Below are 19,435 nucleotides of genomic sequence, written 5' to 3'. Positions count from 1 at the left end.
CAAAAGCCCTGAAAGCTGCTCTATCCTGTGCCAACCACACTGTCTCTGACACACCTACTCCCATTACCCCAATTACTGAAGTGATCTATCTCATTCAGGGTCTTCCTCTCTCACACTGTCCCTCCACTCTCTCAAACATGATGTCCCTTTCCAAGGACTGGTCCCTCCTTGCAACATGCCCAAAGTATATCAGACGAAGCTTCTGAATCCTTGCCTCCAAGGAGCAGCCTGGTTTTACCCTCTCCAGGACAAACCTATTTATTCTCCTAGCAGTCCACGGTATATTCAACACTCTTCTCCAGCACCACAGCTCAAAGGATCAAGTCTCTTTCTGTTATCCCTAGTCACTGTCCAGCTCTCTGAAGCATAGCATGCAACTGCGAAGACTATGGCCTGGATCAGGCACATCTCAGTTTCCGGCCTGACATCGTTGTTCTTCAGTACTCTGGATAGGTTCCTGACAGCTGACTTTCCCAATGCAATTCATCTCTTGATTTCCTGGCTGCTGGTACCAAGAGTGTTGATTGTGGAGCTAAGCAAACTAAACTGTTAACAATTTCAATCTCTTCACCATCCATAATGATGCTGCCAACTGGCCCAGTGGTGAGAATCTTTGTTTTCTTGATGTTGAGCTTCAATTCATATTGAAAGCTGCAGATGAATCTTCCACCAGTCCTGATGTCACATTCCTCCTCATACAGCCCAGCATTCCAGATGATCAGTTCTGCATACAGATTGAAAAGGTATGGAGACAGGATATATCCCACCCTTCCTGATTTTGAACCATGCAGTGTCTCCTTCCTCTGTCCCGATGACTACCTCTTGGTTTAAGTATAGGTTTCACATTAGCACAATCAAATGGTCTGGGATTCCCATTCTTCTCAGCCAGCCACATTTTGTTGTGATCCACACAGTCAAAACCCTTTGTATAGTCAATGAAGCACAGATAGACATCCCTCTGGTACTCTCTGCTTTCTGCCAAAATCCATCTAACATTAGCTATAATATCCCTACTACCATGGCCTCTACTGAACCCAGCCTGCACAGCTGGCAGTTCTCTGGTGACGTGTTGATCTAGTCATTTTTGTATAATTTTCAGCAGAATCTTGCTTGCATGTGATATTGTGTGATAATTTCCACACTCTGTTGCACCACTTTTTTTGGAATGGGAACAAATCTTGATCTCTTCCAGCCAGTTGGCCAGGTGAATGTCCTCCAGATTTCTTGGCACAACTTAGTGAGCTCATCCAGAGCAGCGTCAGTTGGTTGAAATATGTCAATTAGTATGCTGTCAACTCCTAGAGCCTTGTTTCAATTCTTTCAGAGCAATTTGAACTTCCTCCTTCATCACCACAGTCTCTTGCTCATATGTAGTTTCACGAAATTCTTCTGCGTCAGCCAATTCCTTCTGGTATAGTGACTCTGTATACTCCTTCCATCTTCTTTTAATGCTTTTTGGACCATTTAACACTCTGCCCAAAGCATCTTTAAATATTACGAATTGCACTGGGCAAGTCTGCTGTCAGGGATCTCTCCAGAATACTTAAGAGCAATGATGTCCTCACTCCAGTAGCAGTGGCAAAGTTTAACAGGACATCAAGTAATAAATGTTGGGAGAGAATATGGAGAGATAGGAATTCTTTTACATTATTGGTGGGACTGTACAATTGTACAATCACTCTGGAACAGTCTGATGCTTCCTCAAAATGTTGAACATAGAAATTCCATATGACTCAGCTATTTTACTGTTTGGAATATACCCTAAGAAAGTGAGAACTGAGGCTCAACCGGACACTTGTACACCAACAGAAGCATTATTTACCACTGAAACATAGAAACAGCTCAGATGCCCAATCACAAACGAATGGCTTGAGAAGTTGTGGTACTTTCATACAATGGAATACTATACAGCATACAGGAGCAATGATTTTGTAAATTACTACCTAACTTGGGAGGGACTGAAAAATATTATGCCGAGTGAACTAACTCAGTCCCACAAGGACAAATACTGTATAAAACCATTATTGTAGAATGAGTATGAGGATCTAAGGGGGGAGGGTAAAAGTAGAGGGGTGAGGATGGGGGGGATAGGGTGTTAATCATAGGGTTGTACAATTCGATGGGTGGGTGAAGGAAATGGGAAGGATCTTTTGTGAAAAAATAATGTATTCAAACTTTGTAAATAAATCAGTATAAAATTTAAAATAAACAAAATCCAAAGCAAACCAAAAAGAGCAATGATGTCAGCCCGGAGACTAACGTATGCCTCATCAGGCCTTGATCTTCAGAATTATTTGCTATGTATCAGAAAACTGGACAATGACTAGAGATGACAGAAGGAGAGTACTGAATATACCATGGACTGTTAGGAGAATAAACAGGTTCATCCTAGAGAGGATGGGACCAGGCTGTTCCTTTGAGGCAAGGATTCTGAAGCTTCCTCTGACATACTTTAGGCATATTGCAAGGAGGGACCAGTCCTTGGAGAGGGAGATCATGATTGGGAGGGTGGAGGGACTCGATGAGATGGAGCGACTCAGTGACTAGGGTAATGGGAGTAGATACATCAGAGATAATAAGGTTGGTTCAGGATAGTGCAGGGTTCAGAGTGGTTGTAAACAGGGTTGCTATGAGTCTCAAGTCACTCTGTGGTACGTAACAATAACAACAACAACAACGAAGATCACCAAGAACCTGAGGGCTAGAGAAGCTTAAAGACAGAATCCCCATGTATTGTCGACAGAGAGAGCCTTCCCCTATAGCTGTTGCCCTTAACCTGAAATTGAGAAAATAAAATTCTGTTCTTGAAAGCAAGTCTCTTCTTGGGGTCTCTGTTACAGAAGCACTAGGAAATGAGAACAAGCCCTAAAAGCAAGGGTGAGTATGGAAGGGAACATACCTTTTCCTGAGGATGTGCTCCTCAGTGGCTTTTCCGTGACCTTCTCAGCATAGGTATGGCCATACAGGGTCAGCAGGCCCCGCCCGGCCCTGTGCAGCAGGCAGCTGAGTAGCTGCTCCTCCTGCAGGGGGCTCCCCTCCGTCCTGCAGGCTTCCAGTAGTTCCTCACACAGGAGGCGCAACTCAACTCCAAGGGGCTCTGCAGGGCAACGCAGAGTTCGCAAGACTCCATAGATGGCATCTGTTATCCCTGGGGGCCCAGCATCAGGGCCTTGCAAAGTCTTCAATGCTTTTTGAGTGAGGTCTACCAGCGCCTTCTGCAGGGACCAGCCACAGAGGCCAGTGTCATCGTCCTCTCTAAGCAGGAGCTCTAGCAGAGCCTGGGCTGGCCGGGGAGCCAGCCTCAGAAGATCCCACAGCACAGAGAGAGCTTCTGAGCTGAGCTCACACTTCTTACTTCCATCAGACACAGAGTCTTGTGCTAAGACTTCATACAGTTCCTGGAGAGAAGGTAAAGAGAGACTGTGGTGAACATATCGAGAACATTATGGCTTGTACATCTTGAGGTTGTCTTCTTTTAAAAGCCTGGATATACTGACATAACAGTAGCAGTCATGAACGCTTCCGCAGTAGTTACTATACGTTGACATCTTTTCAGGTTCTTTGCCCAGAAAAATTCAACGAATCATTATGAAAACCTTAAAATAAGACACTACCTTATTTTACAAATGCAGAAAACAGAGACAAAGAGAGGTTAACTCAATTGTACAAGGCATCAAGGTTCAGGCTAGTTCCACTGCCCTGCCTTTAAAATGAACATTCTTGCTGTGAATTAGAAACACAAACTCATAGACCAGGTAGGTAACACAAGCATAGCATATGCCCATCCAAGGATATTTGCATTTAGCTTTTTTAGAATATAATGTACAAACTTTTAACTTCTAATCTAAATCAGATTATCCCACTAAAACCCACTACCATTTCAGATGAGATCAACCAACTAGACCACGAATGTGGTTGCTATTTTATCTTACTGTAAATATGTCTTTAATCAACAGGTGGTGGCACCAGGAAGGAAATAAGTACTAAACCTTAGAGCAGACCTCCAGCATTCAAGTAATAACTGGGATATGCCATACAGATCAAGGCTTAGTTTGAATCTTCCTGAGAAGGTTGCTATGACAGTTAACTATAACTCTTCTTGTTACAGAAGAGATATGCAATAAATAATAGTTCTTTTCTCCCTTCTCATTCTCTACCATGTACGGTGGAAAATTTAAAATCTTGGTTTAAACTGTTTTATGCATTCCTCTCACATGATTAAAAGTAACATCTTAAATCTCCAACCATACCCAGTACTTCTAGACAATCTACTTTTAAGAATTTCAAAATCAGATACATTTATCCCAAGTCTAAACTCCCCTGAGTGAGTTCTGGTGGCTTAGTGGTAAGGAGCTGTACTCTCAACTCAAAGGTACACGGTTTGAATCCACCAGCTGCTCCATGGGAGAAAGATGGGCAGTCTACTCCCATGCAATCTACTGCCTCTGAAAACCTGCTGGAGGGTCAGCTATGATTCAATTCTGACTGAACAGTATACAGCAACAAACTCCTGAGAAGGTCTTCTGTCTTCGTATGAAGAAAAAGTAAAGACAGCATCCTTGGAGGCTGAACTTGTGAGTGACTGTAACCTCGGGCAGATGTCTTAACACCCCTCTCTCACCTTAAGGACGTCCTCTGGAATGTCACCTGGGAGGTCTTCGGACAATAAAAGAAATTCAAGCTTTCTCTGGAAAACAGCTGGGAGTAATTTCTAGAGGAATCATAAAAAAGAGTATAGAGATTAGATAAAACTGTAAGTAAATGATTAGACAAATTAGTGAACAAACTATAAGTAAATATTTAAACAAATTAGTGAACAGATTATAAGTAAATGTTTAGACAAATTAGTGAACAAATTATAAGTAAATATTTCTCTCCAGTTACTCTATTCTTGTTACTTAACTATAAGATACGATACTCTTAACCATTCTATCTCTGGATACAGTTTCAGATACTTGATATAACAAATGTGATTTTTTCATAATTTTTTCTGTACCTCCACATGATACTTTTTTTGATCTAAACCTCTATTTTTATTACCATCTTAACATACCAGCTAGAGAAGAAAAGGTGAAGGATCTAATGTTTATGAAACACTTAATATGTGACATGTGCTTAACTTTACAGCATATCTCCTTTTCTTGGAGGAGGCTCTAGTGGTGCTGGCTGTAAGGAGTTGTGTTGCTAACTCAAAGGCAGGGCGTCTCTGGTGGTTTGGATTCCCCAGCCACTGCGTGGGAGAAGGATGGACAAATCTCTTTCCGTGTTATTTACAGTTTCCAAAAACTAGCTCGAAGGTCAGCTAAGAGTATGTTTTGACTCCGCGGTAATGAGCATGAGTGAGAAGGTATTTTTAGTCCCAGACTGGCACAGAGAGTTAAGTGTTCAAGAATGAAGGGAAAGGCTTGCATTCTGAGTTCACTTCTAGGAGACTCAGAAGACAGGCCTGGAGTCTGTGTCTGAACATTTTCAGCCTTGAGAACCCTGTCACTGCTAATGACTCGGTTTCCAGTCATAGTGAGCCTCCACTGGTTTCCCACGCTGTGCAACTTCACGGAAGGGGACTGCTCAGCTTTCTCCCGTGGAGCCATTAGTGGCTTCAAACTGGCAGAGACGCAGTCTTTTGCTTAGCAGTGCAACTCCCTAGAGACTCTGCCATCAGAGCTCCCTAACCACACAGAACAGTTGTGCTTTGCAAACACGGGGTCACCATGATTTCATATTTCACCACAATCAACTAGATAGCAACTAATAACAACCATCTTTTTCACCAAGTACTTCCAGGTCAGCTCAGCCTCAAACCTTCAGTACTACTGGTTCTTGATCATATGCAATATCCTGAAATGGCTGAACAACAATTAATTCTTTTTTATACAATGACTCTGTGTATTCATTCTTTCCATGTTCTTTATTAATGCTCCCTGCATTGTTCAATATCGCAACTTAAAGCTTGGATTTTTCCTGCAGTTCTTTTGGGTGGAGAAACACAGACCATCTTCTTTTTTTACTTTCTAACTCCAGGTTTTTGCACATTTTACTGTAAGACTTTACTTTCTCTTCCTGAGCTACCTACTGAAAAATTTGTCTGTTCCTCATAATTTCTTTTTTTTTTCATTTTAGCTACTTCATGATCAAGAGTAAGTTTTCTGAATCTCTTCCATTCCAGAAATATATAGGATACACTAGAATATATGTCGTTGTTGTTGTTATGTGCCGTTGAGTCGTTTGCAACTCATAGGGACCCTATGTACAACAGCCCTAAACCCTGCTCTATCCTGTGCCAATCGCGCTGCCTCTGACACACCCATCTCGATTACCCCAGTCACTGAATCAATCCATCTCATAGAGGGTCTTCCCCTCTTGCGCCGTCCCTCCACCCGCCCAAGCATGATGTCCCTCTCCAAGGACCTGTCCCTCCTTGCAGCATGCCCAAAGTATGTCAGACGAAGCCCCAGAATCCTTGCCTCCAAGGAGTAGCTTGGTTTAACCCTCTCCAGGATGAATCTGTTTGTTTTCTTGGCAGTCCATGGTACCTTCAATACTCTTCTCCAGCACCACAGCTCAAAGGCATCAATTCTCCTTCTGTCCTCCCTAGTCATTGCCCAACTCTCTGATGCATAACAAGTGATTGCAAAGACCATGGCCTGTATCAGGTGCACCTTAGTCTCCAGAGAGACACCATTGCTCTTGAGTACTTTAGATAGATCATTAACAGCAGACTTTCCCATCGCAATATGTTTTTTGATTTCCTGACTGCTGGTGCCCAGAGTGTTGACCGTGGAGCCGAGCAAACTGAAGCTGTGAACAAGCTCAATCTCTTCGCCATCCATCCTGATGCTACCAATTGGTCCAGTGGTGAGAATCTTTGTCTTCTTGACATTGAGCCTCAGTCCATACTGAAGGCTGCAGTCCTTGACCCTCTGCAGCAAGTGCATGAGGTCCTCCTCGGTTAGCAAATATAAAAATCTTTCCCCAAAAGAGAAATCATATTAATACTGTGCTCTAAGGTTACTTAGATTAATTTCTACAGTGTACCTATGCATGCATAGCAAACATACTGGGTTCCCTCCCACATTCACACATCATAGAGCATTAGCATTCTTCCAACTTCTCACAATTAATTTATTCAGTATTTTGAATAGTGACATGGTTGTGGTTGTTTGCTGAGTTGATTTCAACTTGCAGTGAACCCATGTATGTCAGAGTCAACTTGTGCTCCATAGTGTTTTCAATGACTAAATTTTCAAAAGTAAATTACCAGGTCTTTCTTCCAAGTTACCCTGGGTGAACTTGAATGCTTAACCCTTCAGTTAACAGGTAAAAACATTAACTATTTCTGTCGCTCAGAGATTCTGTATACCTGTATTTCCATTTATTTATGAAACAGTTCTGTACTGTGAACATGGGGATAGTTTCCAATGATTTTTTTTTCTATTATATTCAGCAGCACAGCAATGGACGAGACGTCTCGATAGCTTAATCTTTACACACATTCATACATGAAGTGATAAATCACAGAAACATAAAAGGGCAGAAGACAAAAGATGAAGGAATGGCAAAATGGGATCACTGTTCAACTAATATTTTTCAGAGGAAGTTTTTGCAGGAGGTGGGAGACCTGGAAGAGGGCAGGCGATCAACAACTGCCTGGAAGTTGGAGGCATGACTGGTAGCACGACCAGGAATGCAGAACTACTTCAAGAATACAAAGAAAGTCTGGTACTTGTATAAAGTTTTAAGTGTTTCTGGGAAATGAAAACATTCCCACAACTGATTAAAGAAGCAAGTCACTGGAGCTTTACGAACGAGATAATCTTTGATGCTGGGGGTGGGAGTGGGAGTGTAAGAACAATTCTTACTCTGCACTAAGTAGTCAGGGAAGTGAAACCTACCACCTGATCTGGTTGAGCAACTATCCAGAAAATAAGCAACTAGACAGCCACAAAGTAAGCAGATCGTTTTAACTGAGAGGAAAGGTCATTTGATTGGCAAACCCCATGACTTCACTAGAAAGATTCATAGTCAGGAGTAAGTTTTTTTCTTTCTTATGTCTTCTCTGTAGATACCATGGAATATTTGGGCTCAAGTTTCCTTTTAAACCTAAAACTATAGTCAGGTCTTATTTAAGAGATACCATCAAATCAGTAATTTCTGCTGCTATGCAGAAAGCTATTTATATGAGGAAGGACAAGTGTCAGGTAAAGTTAAAACTAAAGACAAAACACCAATGACTTTGGAGAGTGGAGAAGAAAATTGGGTTAATTCTAGAATTTGAAAAACAGACTTTGTGGTTTTCTTATTTTCAAGTCCATGTAGTGGTGAAAAAATAAAGATACGGCAGAAAAAGCAGAGGGCTAGAGATCGAAGGATTTTAGCTCCTTATGGAGTTTGATTTCAATGACCTGGAGGCAACATGCAACCTGATACGACCTTTACCAGTGACTTCTAAGTCAAAGATTCTCCATTTAAATCTTAAAATCTGAGGTTTAGGGGGGAAAATAACTTCAGAGAAGTTCCTTTCACGGATATAAATTTTTAATAGCTAACAGCAGTTCTTAAAGAGCTTTAAAATTTGGCTACATTGTGATAAGCGTATATGTAACAAAATATTTGTCAATTCAACATTACCTTGTGCAACCATTACTACTACCATTAAGGAAATTCAGTGTCCCAAGCAACTCAAGCAATCTCAAACTTACTGCATTACACTGGGTTTCTATTCCTAGCAACCTTGTATCAGGATTCCCAGGATGTAAAATCACAAAGGGTGCAGACCAAACACAAAGGCTGAAAATGTTCAGACACAGACTCCAGGCCTGTCTTCTGAAGTTTTTGGATTAGCAGCACCACTCCCTACAGGCTTCACCAGAGCTCCCTGCCCTAAGCAAAGACTACTCTAAAGAGACTTTTATTTACTAGCACTTTTCATTTAAAAAAAGGGAGGGGATCCCTTATTTGTTTTTCTACTACAGTTCTGTCAATTATTGTGCTTTTTTGGAAAGTTTTACACAAGACTTTAAATTCTCACTTAAGAATTTCTACACAAATTACTAAGTGATAATGGTTCCATTCTTCACACTGTATGAACATTCTCATTATTTCCATTTAGGCAGTTCTGCTTCTATATAGCTAGTTTTCCTATTCCCTTACATTCTCATTTCTGTTTTGACGTTGTTGTTTATCATCTGATCTTATATAGATGACTTCTTATAATTTTCATTAAACTATTTGTTTTCTCATTACATTTTTATGTTGGGTAACTTTTATTTAAACTGGTGTATATTACATGATGTCCTTCTCTTTGGTTGGCAAGGGACCTCATGCTTGGAAAGGTGGAATGTCAGTGAAGGAAGGGAAGACCTTCAACTAGTCAGATTGACACAGTGACTCCTGCAATGGGCCCAAATGTGTCAGAAAGTGTGAGGATGGCACAAGATAGGACAGGGTTCAGATCTATTGTTCATAGGGTCACTATCTTACCTGACCTAATGGCACCTAACAACACAACAACATATTACTAAATTACTAATTAATAATTAATATAACACATGTGAAATTTCACTGTAGGAGGCTTTTGGAGGAAAAGTCAGCTATGGCTCTGTCCATTTTCCTTTATTGAATGCTGACTAGATCCAAATGTTAGGGATCCTCATTCACTATTTTGCCACTTTCAAAAAATTCTGAAAAGTTCTTTATAGGCCCATGGCAATATTCATCAAAATGGCATCATCTCAAATGGTATTATATGTCCATGTACATTATTGACTTAATGACTGAGTTTCAGTAAGGAGATTGTAATAGAAACTTAAGCCATTCAGTATTGTTAATACTGAAAGAGATAATGACAAACCTTATGAAAAAGGAAGTAACAGACTAAAGGGAGGTTCTGTAACTACTACTAAGTTTTTCTCAGTTCTGGCCTCAGGAGAAAATTTGAAATGCAAATCTACTCACCTTCTCTTGGGCAAACCACTTTTTCAGTACAAGAAGCCAAATCCAGGCCAATTTTTGAGGGCTGGTATCTGTCCCACATCTGTAAAGTATGAAAAGAATGTTACCCCGAAACAAGGGTTTCTATTGCTATTTTCTCAATTGTTATCAGTGATTTAGAGTTCACTTCTCATTTATTTTAAATATGAACAAGCAAGTCATTGTCCTAATAAAATATCTTTCATTTTTTAAAAAAGGAAGAAGACTAAATCTCAATCCTTCTGTTACCTCCCTATTTGCTCTTCATTATTTTTAAATTTTAAAAATGCACAGAAAATCCTAATGGCTAAAGCTAACTAGGGAGCTCTGGTGGCTTAGTGGTAAGAAGCTGCGCTGTAATCCCAAAGGTATGCAGTTTGAATCCATCAGTTGCTCCAAGGGAGTAGGATGGATAATCTCTTCCTGTTCTATTAACTGCCTTTGAAAACCCACTGGATGGTCAGCTATGGGTCAGTTCTGACTTGATAGTACACAACACCAATAAAGATATCTAAAGCATATGCTTGAATAAAGAACTTTAATAAAATAGTCTTAGAAAAACAAATTCATAAAAATTGATTTTCAATTATGTGCTAAATCCTCATACATAAAAGAAATGAATCTGTCTTTCCTTGAAGTCAGTAATATAAATTAAGACAGGAAATGGCCAGAATCCACATTTCAAAAGATAAAAATAAAGAATCACTTAAATGTTTCTTCTCAGTGGAGCTCCGGTGGCCTAGTGGCAAGAAGCTGCACTGAAATCCCAGAGGTATGCGGTTTGAATCCACCAGGTGCTCTGCTGGAGAAGGAGGGGCAGTCTCCTTCTGTACCAGTCAGATCTGATTACACGGTACACACAAAAACTAATAACATTTTTTTAAAAACAAGTCTCTTCTTTATAGGTGCTCATTTGTTACCTAAAACAATAAAACACACCAGCAGAAGTAAGGAAAAGTAAAGGAGAGACTGAATAGAAACATCTGACTTTGCTATCATTTTCCAAACCAAATTCATTACCTGTAGAGTGGATTCTAACTGCTAGTGATACTACAGGACAGCACAGAAATGTGCTACAGGGCTTCTCAGGTTGTACCTCTTACAGGGAACACACTATCTCATCTTTCTCTCAGAGTGGCTTGGGGGACCTTTGGGTTAGCTGCCCAACCTTTGAACTCCCTGCATCACCAGAGATCCTTGCTATTACCCCTAGTTGTTAGTTAATTAAGGAAGAATTTCATTAAAAATCTAGCATGGGGAACAGATTTAGAGGCTGCCAAGAGAGAAAGAGGGAAGCACAGTGCCAATACAGAAAACAGCATTTGGGAATGAAAGGATTCCTTTGTGGTGGAGGAATAATTCCAAGACTTAATTACGGTAGTAGTTACAGGTATTGGTTTTTGTTACGTACTGTCGAGTCAGAACTACCCAAAGCTGACCCTCCAGGGGATTTTCAGAGGCAGTAGACTGCATTGGAGGAGACTATGCATCTTTCTACAGTGGAGCAGCTGGTGGACTTGAAGCACATGCTTTTTGAGTTGGCTGTGAAGCTCCTTACCCACTAGGCCACCAGAGCTCACTGCATGCATCAATACATGGATACAACTGCTTACAACTACACAAACACAAGTGAATGAAGGGTTTTTGTTTGGTTTTTTTTTTTTTAAAGTTTTTATTGTTGGAAGCAGAAGGATTTTAGATTTTGTTGAAAGCAGCCATGTCCATGGACTGCACATAGTCTTCAAAAGCAGATATTTGTTCTTCCAGCATATCTGTGCCAACTTTATCATCTTCAACTACACACTGTATCTGTAGCTTCTTAATACCATATCCCACAGGTACTAGCTTGGAAAAGCCCCAGACCAAGCCATCTGCCTGAATACTTCTGACACATTCTTCTAGTTTTGCCATGTCGGTTTCATCATCCCACGGCTTCACGTCTATTAAGATTGATGACTTGGCAACTAGTGCAGGTTTTTTAGCTTTCTTTGACTCATACTGGGCAAGGCGCTCTTCTCTTAGCTTCTTTGCTTCCTCACTTTCCTCCTCCTCATCAGATCCAAAGAGATCAATGTCATCGTCATCTTCACTGTCTGCAGTCCCACTTCCAGTGGTATCTTCCACATCAGCAGGGCCATATTTGCCCAATGCTTTCTTCACTCCTGGAAGGCTGGCCTTTTCCTTCTCATAAGACTTGATGTGATTGTACCAACGCAGGACGTGACACATGTCGGAAGGTGAGGGGCTGGAGATGGCTTCAAACACCGCCATGTCTGCTTGTGATGGCACATACCCCTCGAGGTAATCATTGAGGACCTGGAGGCCGGCGGTGGTTTTGAGGTCTCCGAAGCCCATGATGTTGGCTGTATGTGGAGCTAGGTGACAGCGGAGGCAAAGAGGGAAGGAAGCGAACACCAAGCACGGAGAGAATAGCTGTTTGGGGTTTTTTGTTTGTTTTTTAAATTTTAAAGGAATAAACTCTGCAGTCCAGTCAACAGCAATGTTCCACTGTCAATTTCTTGGTTTGATACTGTACTAGAAGTATATAAGATATATCACTGGAGGAAGCTGGGGAAGGGTACATAGTACTTTTTGTCTTACTTTTCTATCTTCTTGTGAATATTTTAATTTAATTAAAAAATCTGATGTTAAGTAACTCTACTGCAATTCCAAAGGCATATGGTTTGAACTTACCAGCTGCTCCAGGGAGAAGGATGAGCAATCTCCTCCCCCCAGCCCCCTACTCCTGGATTTACAGCCTCTGATAACCTGCTGGAGGGTCAGCTATGGGTCTGTTCCAACTCAACAGCACACAAGAACAAAAGACAAATTTAGTCTCAGAACTCTGTTAAAGGTACAAGCATATCCTCAATTTCAAAAGCAAGAAGGGAACAGGGTTTGCCTTTTTGAAGGCAGAGAAATGCTTTTTTATGCAGTTCCACTTAACTGTTTTTAATGATAATCAAGAAATGGTTGTTTCAGACACACTTTGCTGGTCTGGTTTAAATCCAATTATAGATGATAATCCAAAACCTTATTTAATGTAATTAAATAACTGACACAGTATAAAGATCAAATTTCCTAGCATATAACACACAGCCTGCCGATGTTAATTTTTCAGAGGGTAGTTATTTAAGTGAGGCACAATGCCTACAGCCTAAATAATGAATCATGTATCTATCTTCCAGAGCTCCTGTGATTACCTGTGAGGAAGAGATCGCTTACCTCAGCAAATGCGGACACACCACGAGAGCCTGAAGGATGTCTTCCACTCTCTTTGGAATATCCTCTTGTCCCTCCTGTAGTTGTGGTACACACGCCTGTGCCAGCTCCCATTCTCCCCTCCGCAGGCATTCACAGAAAAATCCAAAAAGCTGCTTCTGAGAAGCAGCTTCCTCTTTTCCAAATGGATGAGGCATTTTCCCAGCACCAAGTGCAGGGAGGTGGAGCAGGATGAGTTAAGCCAAGGCTATTCTCAATTTTCTCATTTGTAGAGTAACTTCTAAGAACAACACAGAGAAGAAAAGAAAGGGATTATATTTAGAAAAACCAGTAACTACAAGCTGACTGGGAAACGCGACGCTTACTTTTCTAATTATCATTTCAAGATTAATTTCACACCTTACTATTTCCTTTCGAGAACTACCACCTCTCTCCAGTGGATTGGTCCCATCTCTCTACGGGCATCTTTTATTTAATTACTATTTATCGTTGTTTTTACACAGCGCAGATCCAAAACTCCACTTCCATATTCCCTTGAGCTTTAAAGCTCAGTCTAGATCCATTTCCCCAGGTGGTTGCCTCCTCAAAAATGAGAAATTCAGCAGGATCGCCCGAGTTTCAGCCCTCCTTTAAAGCTGAGATTGACAATGAGGAGACCAATCGCGGTACAAGTGGAGGGTGGTGGGGGCTGCAATGCAAGGCCGAGCCCTCCAGCGGCCGTGGAGAGCGCCCCACCTACTCCGAGGTGCCTTACACTCACCTGCCCTCCACGCCCAAAACAACGGAGGGCCCGGCGCAGCCATGTTTGCACTGAGTCAGGTGACAGATCCCACCCGGGGGTGGGAGGCGGAGTGACACTTCCGAGCGGCGACTCCTATTGGCTCAGTGGCGGGAAGCTACAAATACAAACATCCGCCATATTTGTTTGGGGCACGTGACGCCCGCGCTCCGGATTAGGACAAACTAGGAAACAGGGACAGAATGAATCAGTTTCCCGGGTTCTCACTGCCTCTTCTCGGAGGTGACAGCCTCTCTGCTCAACAGCTTCACTTATTCATTTCGCAGGCACCAGGCAGCAGGATTAGCTGGTTTACTTGATTTTTTTCTTTCTCCTGCTGCTTTTCTTGTACTAATTGATGTTAACGTTTAATGACTCTCAAACACGTGACGGGGCTCTGCAAGGAGCTGAGGATACCCGGAACACTGAAACCCCGAATCTTCCCTTCTTCATTATTAATTTATCCACTTGACTCTCTTCTGATCCCGAAACCAAACAGAACGCTTTGATGTCCATTACCCTCCGCTCCCCTCCATTAGTTTATTTGCGTATTCACAACTATTAGTTGAATGGTTTGCCAAATCCCATCGTAGAAAAAAAGGGTTAAAAGATTGGAATAACACGGGATCCCTGTTTTTTAAAAGGGTCCGCATAGTCTACGTGGAGGGTCAGAGAAAAAGGGGATCATCAAGATGGAATGACAGTTTCTGTAACAAATAAATGGACTCGAGGGTTTTAAAGATTGTGAGAATGGAGAAGGATAAGGCAATATTTAGATTTGTTGTTCACAGGGTCACTAAGAGTTGTATTGACTCAGTGGTACCTAACAACAACAATGACAACAACAACAACAGTTTAGCAAGGGATGAAGCCAATAATTTGGATTAAACAACAACAGCAAATCAAAACTGTTGTGGCATAAACGCAAAAACTCTTCTGATACATGGGATCCTCTATCAATTTCTGAGGCTGTAAATCTTTACAGGAGGCTAACTTATCATTCTCTCAAACTGCTGAATTTAAATCTCTTACTTTTTACTTAGCAGTCCATGCTAAAAGGCAATAGCCACAAAACCAAGAAGCCAAACTGTTGCAGCGTAGAGGACTTCAATTCATCTGCAGGGACCACTAAACCGAAAAGAAACCATAAACCTTTATGCTAGTAGTAGAGCAGAGACAAGTTGCAACACGCAGAAATCGTGCAGTGAGCTAAATCAGAAGATAAAGGTATATAAAAGAAATTTATGAATGCTTTGGTTGTCTTCTAACACTGCTGAGTACCATGGAATTGGAGGCAATTCACAGCAGACTTTTCCCGTGAGTTTTCAGAAAACAATAAATCAGTTGGAAGGAGACTGCCCAACTTTTCCCCACACAGCAGCTGATGGATTTGAATGATGTACCTTTGTGTTAGCAGCACAATGTAATGAGAACAAGAGCAAGGGAACACTGTATGGTTTGAATTGGGAGAGATATGTGCATCAAGGCATAGGGAGCTCTGATAGTCTAATGCTAAGAAGCTGCACTGCAATCCTGAAGGCATGCAGTATGAATCCATCAGTTGCCCCGCAGGAGAAGGATAGGCAATTTTCTGTGTCATTAACTGCCTCTGCAAACACACTGGAGTTTGTTATGGGTTAGTTCTGACTCAACAACAACAACAACCTGCATTAAGGGGTATCTTTTCTCCATACCTATTAGATTTGAACACTTTATGAGTAAGGGTGTGGCATCAGGATTGCATAAAGGCTCATCAACAATCTGCTTTATGCAGATGGCACAACCTTGCTTCCTGAAAGTGAGGAGGACTTGAAGTGCTTGCTGCAGAGGATTAAGGGCTGTAGCCTTCAATATGGGTTACATTTCAATATCAAGAAAACAAAAATCCTCACCATTAGACCAATAGGCAACATCATAATAGATGGAGAAAAGATTGAAATTGTCAACTATTTAATCTTGCTGTCAACAACCTTGGTACCAGTAATCAAGAGATCAAGAGAGGAATAACATTGGGAAAGTCTGCTGTCAGGGATCTCTCCAAAGTCCTGAAGAGCAATGATGTCAGTCTAGAGACTAAGGTGTGCCTGATCCAGGCCACAGTCTTTTTAATCACTTGCTATGCATTTGAGAGTTGGGTAATGAATAGGGATGACAGAAGAAGAATCAATGCATATGAGTTGTGGTGTTGGAGAAGAGTACTGAAGATCCCAAGGATTGTCAAAAGAACAGATAAATGTTAGAGAAAATGTAAACAGAATGTTCCTTGGAGACAAAGGTGATGAAACTTCATCTCAAATATTTTGGACGTGTTGTTAGGAAAGACTATGCCCTGGAAAAGGGCATCATTATTGGAAAAGTACAGGGTCACTGAAGAAGAAGAAGACCTTCAAGGAGATGGGTTGATTTACTGTCTGCAGCAATGGGCCGACATGTTCAAGGATGATGAGGATGGAGCAGGATAGGACAGGGTTCAGATTTAATTGTTCATGGGACTGCTGTGAGTCCTACTCGACTCGATGGCACTTAAAAACAACAAGAATCCACCACAGCTACTTGGAAAGGATAAATGAATCAAAATATGAGCAAAAACTTTGCAAATGTAGTGATTTCACAGCAAGCTAAAAAAGTACAGCTTTACTGGTGTGATTTTTTTTCAAATGTAGAAAGAGGATTCCAAGTAAGTCTTTCCTCTGATTTATAATTTCCTTGGAGGTGTGTGTGCCTTTACCAGATTTTTATAATCACTGCATGGAGAAGTTGGCTCTTTAGCTGAGAAACTAATTGTAGACTGTGAACTACAATTCCCAGCAAGCAGCGCAATCAACCCGTACCTCTTTTTGCCTCTGATTGGCCAGAGGAACGACCCAACCAGGGCGTAGGTTGCTTTTGTGCCGCGCTTTCTGTAGGGAACTTTAGTAAGAGGTGGGGGAAACTTTCAAAGTAACCTGCTGCAGATCGGATTTTGCAAAGTTTCGTGGGAGCCGTTGTTGGGGGCAAGAGGGGTACGCTCATTATTTCCCGCTCCTTCCCTAACTCATAGGCATTGCTATCTCAGTGGTCGGGAGCCTCGCTTGGGTGCAGAGAACACTCCTTTAGGCCGGTGTTTGTTTTGTGCTGTCCATTATGAACAGACCCTTAGCTGACCCTCCGGCGTGTTTTCGGAGGCAGGTGATCGCAGAGGAGGAGATTACTCATCCTTCTCCAGAGCAGCTGGTGGATTCGAATCTCGTGCCTTTGGAATGGCGGCGCAGCTTCTTACCATTAGGCCACTAGAGCTCCCCTTAGGCCGGTAGGGAACATCATCAGAAGCCCCGCAGGGCGCGAATTTACTTTTTGTGTGTGTGTGTGTGGCGAAGCTACTCCTAGATTGTGGATTACTAGGAAAAGAGAGCGCTTTCAAAGTAATTCTAGGATTATGCTTTTGCTTCGCTATGCCTCGATCCTTCCCCGCGCTCCCCGCACCATTTGGGCATTTTAGAGTTCAGGCTTTTGAAGTTCGTGTTTAGAAATATATAGGTACTGCTCCCCAGATGCCCTTTAAAGGGAGGCAGTTAAGAACTTGTAAAGCTGGATGGAGTAAGAAGACTGTATTCTAGTACGGATTGCACAATTGGCTAGTTAATTGGTGAAAATTTCTCAACTCAGCGCTCAAGTAACCTAATTGTAAAAATGGGGTCAGTCCAAATGCTTGAAACAATATCTGATACATAGTGAGGATTCAATAAAGAAAACGGTTACTTCACAGTTTCCACTATGCCTCTCGGTGGGGATTGGAGAGAAGGTTGAATCTTCAAGGTTGAATGGAGATCACTGTTGGTTGCTAGGTGATTCTGTTAGCCATTGTGCAAGACAGAGTTGCACCTTAGGGTTTCCACAAATAAAACTGCCACATCTCCCCAGAAACACCTTCTCAGGAGCTGGCTACTCCCAAGGCACCTTTTGAATATTATCACTATATAGTCAAGCATGACGTGCGCGCGCGCGCGCACACACACACACACACACACACACACCCGCCATCTATAGCACATGGATCATTGTTCTATTAGGACACACACACACACACACACACACGCGCACACACACACACGGAAATGTACATTCTCTACTGGGAGAACTTCATATGCACGCAGTAATAATACATTGATATGATTATAGAAGAGTTACAAAGTTCTACGAGAACATTTGAAACTGTCTTTGAGCAAGGTTTTGTGGGTGAAAGTCAAAAGAGTAAAAAAGGCAAGTTGGTCTATCGTACCAATTTACCAACATGGCTGGAGAGCACATCACATGAAAGCACAGAGATGTTTACTGAACGCATTGCTAACGGTCACGATTTCTAACCTTGAGTGCAAAGTGCAGCACCCATACAAATCCTTTAGTCCTCACTACAATCCTACGAGCCAAATAGTTGGATTTATCTCTGTTTTATAGCAAAGAAATCAAAGCACTGAGGGAAGTCACTTGCTGGGGAAGTCAGGATCTGAACTTCACAATCTAAACGAATGGGGAGGAGATGGCTTCTGAAGGTTCTTGATGCAATCTTAAGAAATTGGAAATTTACCCTGTTGTCTAAAGTTGCTAGGGGGATATGAAAGGGTAGGGGTGAAGGGATTGAGACACCTTTTTAAGGAATGTGACACTGACCTGATTTTTGCGGGCTTGGAGCTGATCAGTGCCGTAGAAAAATGAATTGGTATTTGTTTTTGCTGTGAATATTCTCAACTACAATAAAAGAAATTAATAAAGCACGTTAAAAAAGAAGACACTATGAATAGCAAGTCTGATCCACTGTGCATAGGCTTTGCCATGAGTAGGGGTTGACTGGGCTACCGCTAACAAAAAGAAAAACTATTTTTGTATATTTTTTCCTAGGATTGCTGTACACTGACGTGTTTACACAACAGGAAATGTATCCTTCCACCCTCTAGAGAAGCTCTAGAGGACCTTCTTTTCTTTGCCTCTTCATCTACAGCGGGCATCTGCATTCCTATGCTGGTGGCTGCTTGCTCCACTGCTTCTGTCTTCATATGGCCTTCCTTCTGTAGCCCTATGTTGTGCGTCTTTTAAGGATAAATGCCATTGGAGCTAGGGTATCTCATTGAGGTCCTTAAATTCATGATATCTGCGGACACCCTATTTCCAAGTAAGGTCGCCTTCATAGGTATGAATGATTACTAAGAAACTTTGGTGGTGCGCTGATTAAGCATTTGGCTGCCGACCAAAAGCTCAACCTTTAAACTCACCAGCGCTCCCCGGGGGAAGGAGAAAGTTTGCCGCTCTTGTGATGATTTACAGCCTTGAGCACCCTCTGGAGCAATTCTGCTCACTCCTATCATCTCCAAGACTCAGAATTGACTTGCCAGCTTTGGGACTGCAAACCAGGCCACTACAGTAGCGATCCTTGGTTTTTGTCAATAGTGTATTTTTTGTTTTAAATAAAGTTTTTTCTTTTAATTGTGATTT

At 41.8% G+C, this 19,435-nt stretch overlaps 2 protein-coding genes across 2 annotated transcripts in view; both read right to left on the bottom strand.

Annotated features, from left to right (window-relative positions):
- Positions 1 to 13,421, bottom strand: part of ZFYVE26 (zinc finger, FYVE domain containing 26) — an 85,419-nt gene extending 71,998 nt beyond the window's left edge. The window contains exons 1-4 of the mRNA XM_006884754.1: positions 13,195 to 13,421; positions 9,955 to 10,033; positions 4,622 to 4,711; positions 2,900 to 3,398 (exon numbers count right to left, since the gene is read on the bottom strand). Coding sequence (XP_006884816.1) covers positions 2,900 to 3,398; positions 4,622 to 4,711; positions 9,955 to 10,033; positions 13,195 to 13,388 — 862 coding nt within the window. The 5' untranslated portion in view covers positions 13,389 to 13,421. The remainder of the gene's footprint in view (positions 1 to 2,899; positions 3,399 to 4,621; positions 4,712 to 9,954; positions 10,034 to 13,194) is intronic.
- Positions 11,665 to 12,324, bottom strand: LOC102848224 (elongation factor 1-beta-like). The gene has a single exon (XM_006884753.1). It carries the CDS (start codon positions 12,322 to 12,324, stop codon positions 11,665 to 11,667), a length of 660 nt encoding a protein of 219 aa, XP_006884815.1.
- Positions 13,422 to 19,435: the final 6,014 nt, after the last annotated feature.

This window comes from Elephantulus edwardii, unplaced genomic scaffold (assembly GCF_000299155.1).
Source record: "Elephantulus edwardii isolate Elephantulus edwardi_28Jun2011 unplaced genomic scaffold, EleEdw1.0 scaffold00037, whole genome shotgun sequence".
Lineage (NCBI taxonomy): Eukaryota > Metazoa > Chordata > Mammalia > Macroscelidea > Macroscelididae > Elephantulus > Elephantulus edwardii.
The sequence above is the reverse complement of the archived record's forward strand: the minus strand, read 5'-3'. Positions and strand labels throughout refer to the sequence as shown.

Excerpts from the sequence above, each read along its gene's own strand:
- LOC102848224 (XM_006884753.1), bottom strand. The coding sequence starts at position 12,324 with ATGGGCTTCGGAGACCTCAAAACCACCGCCGGCCTCCAGGTCCTCAAT.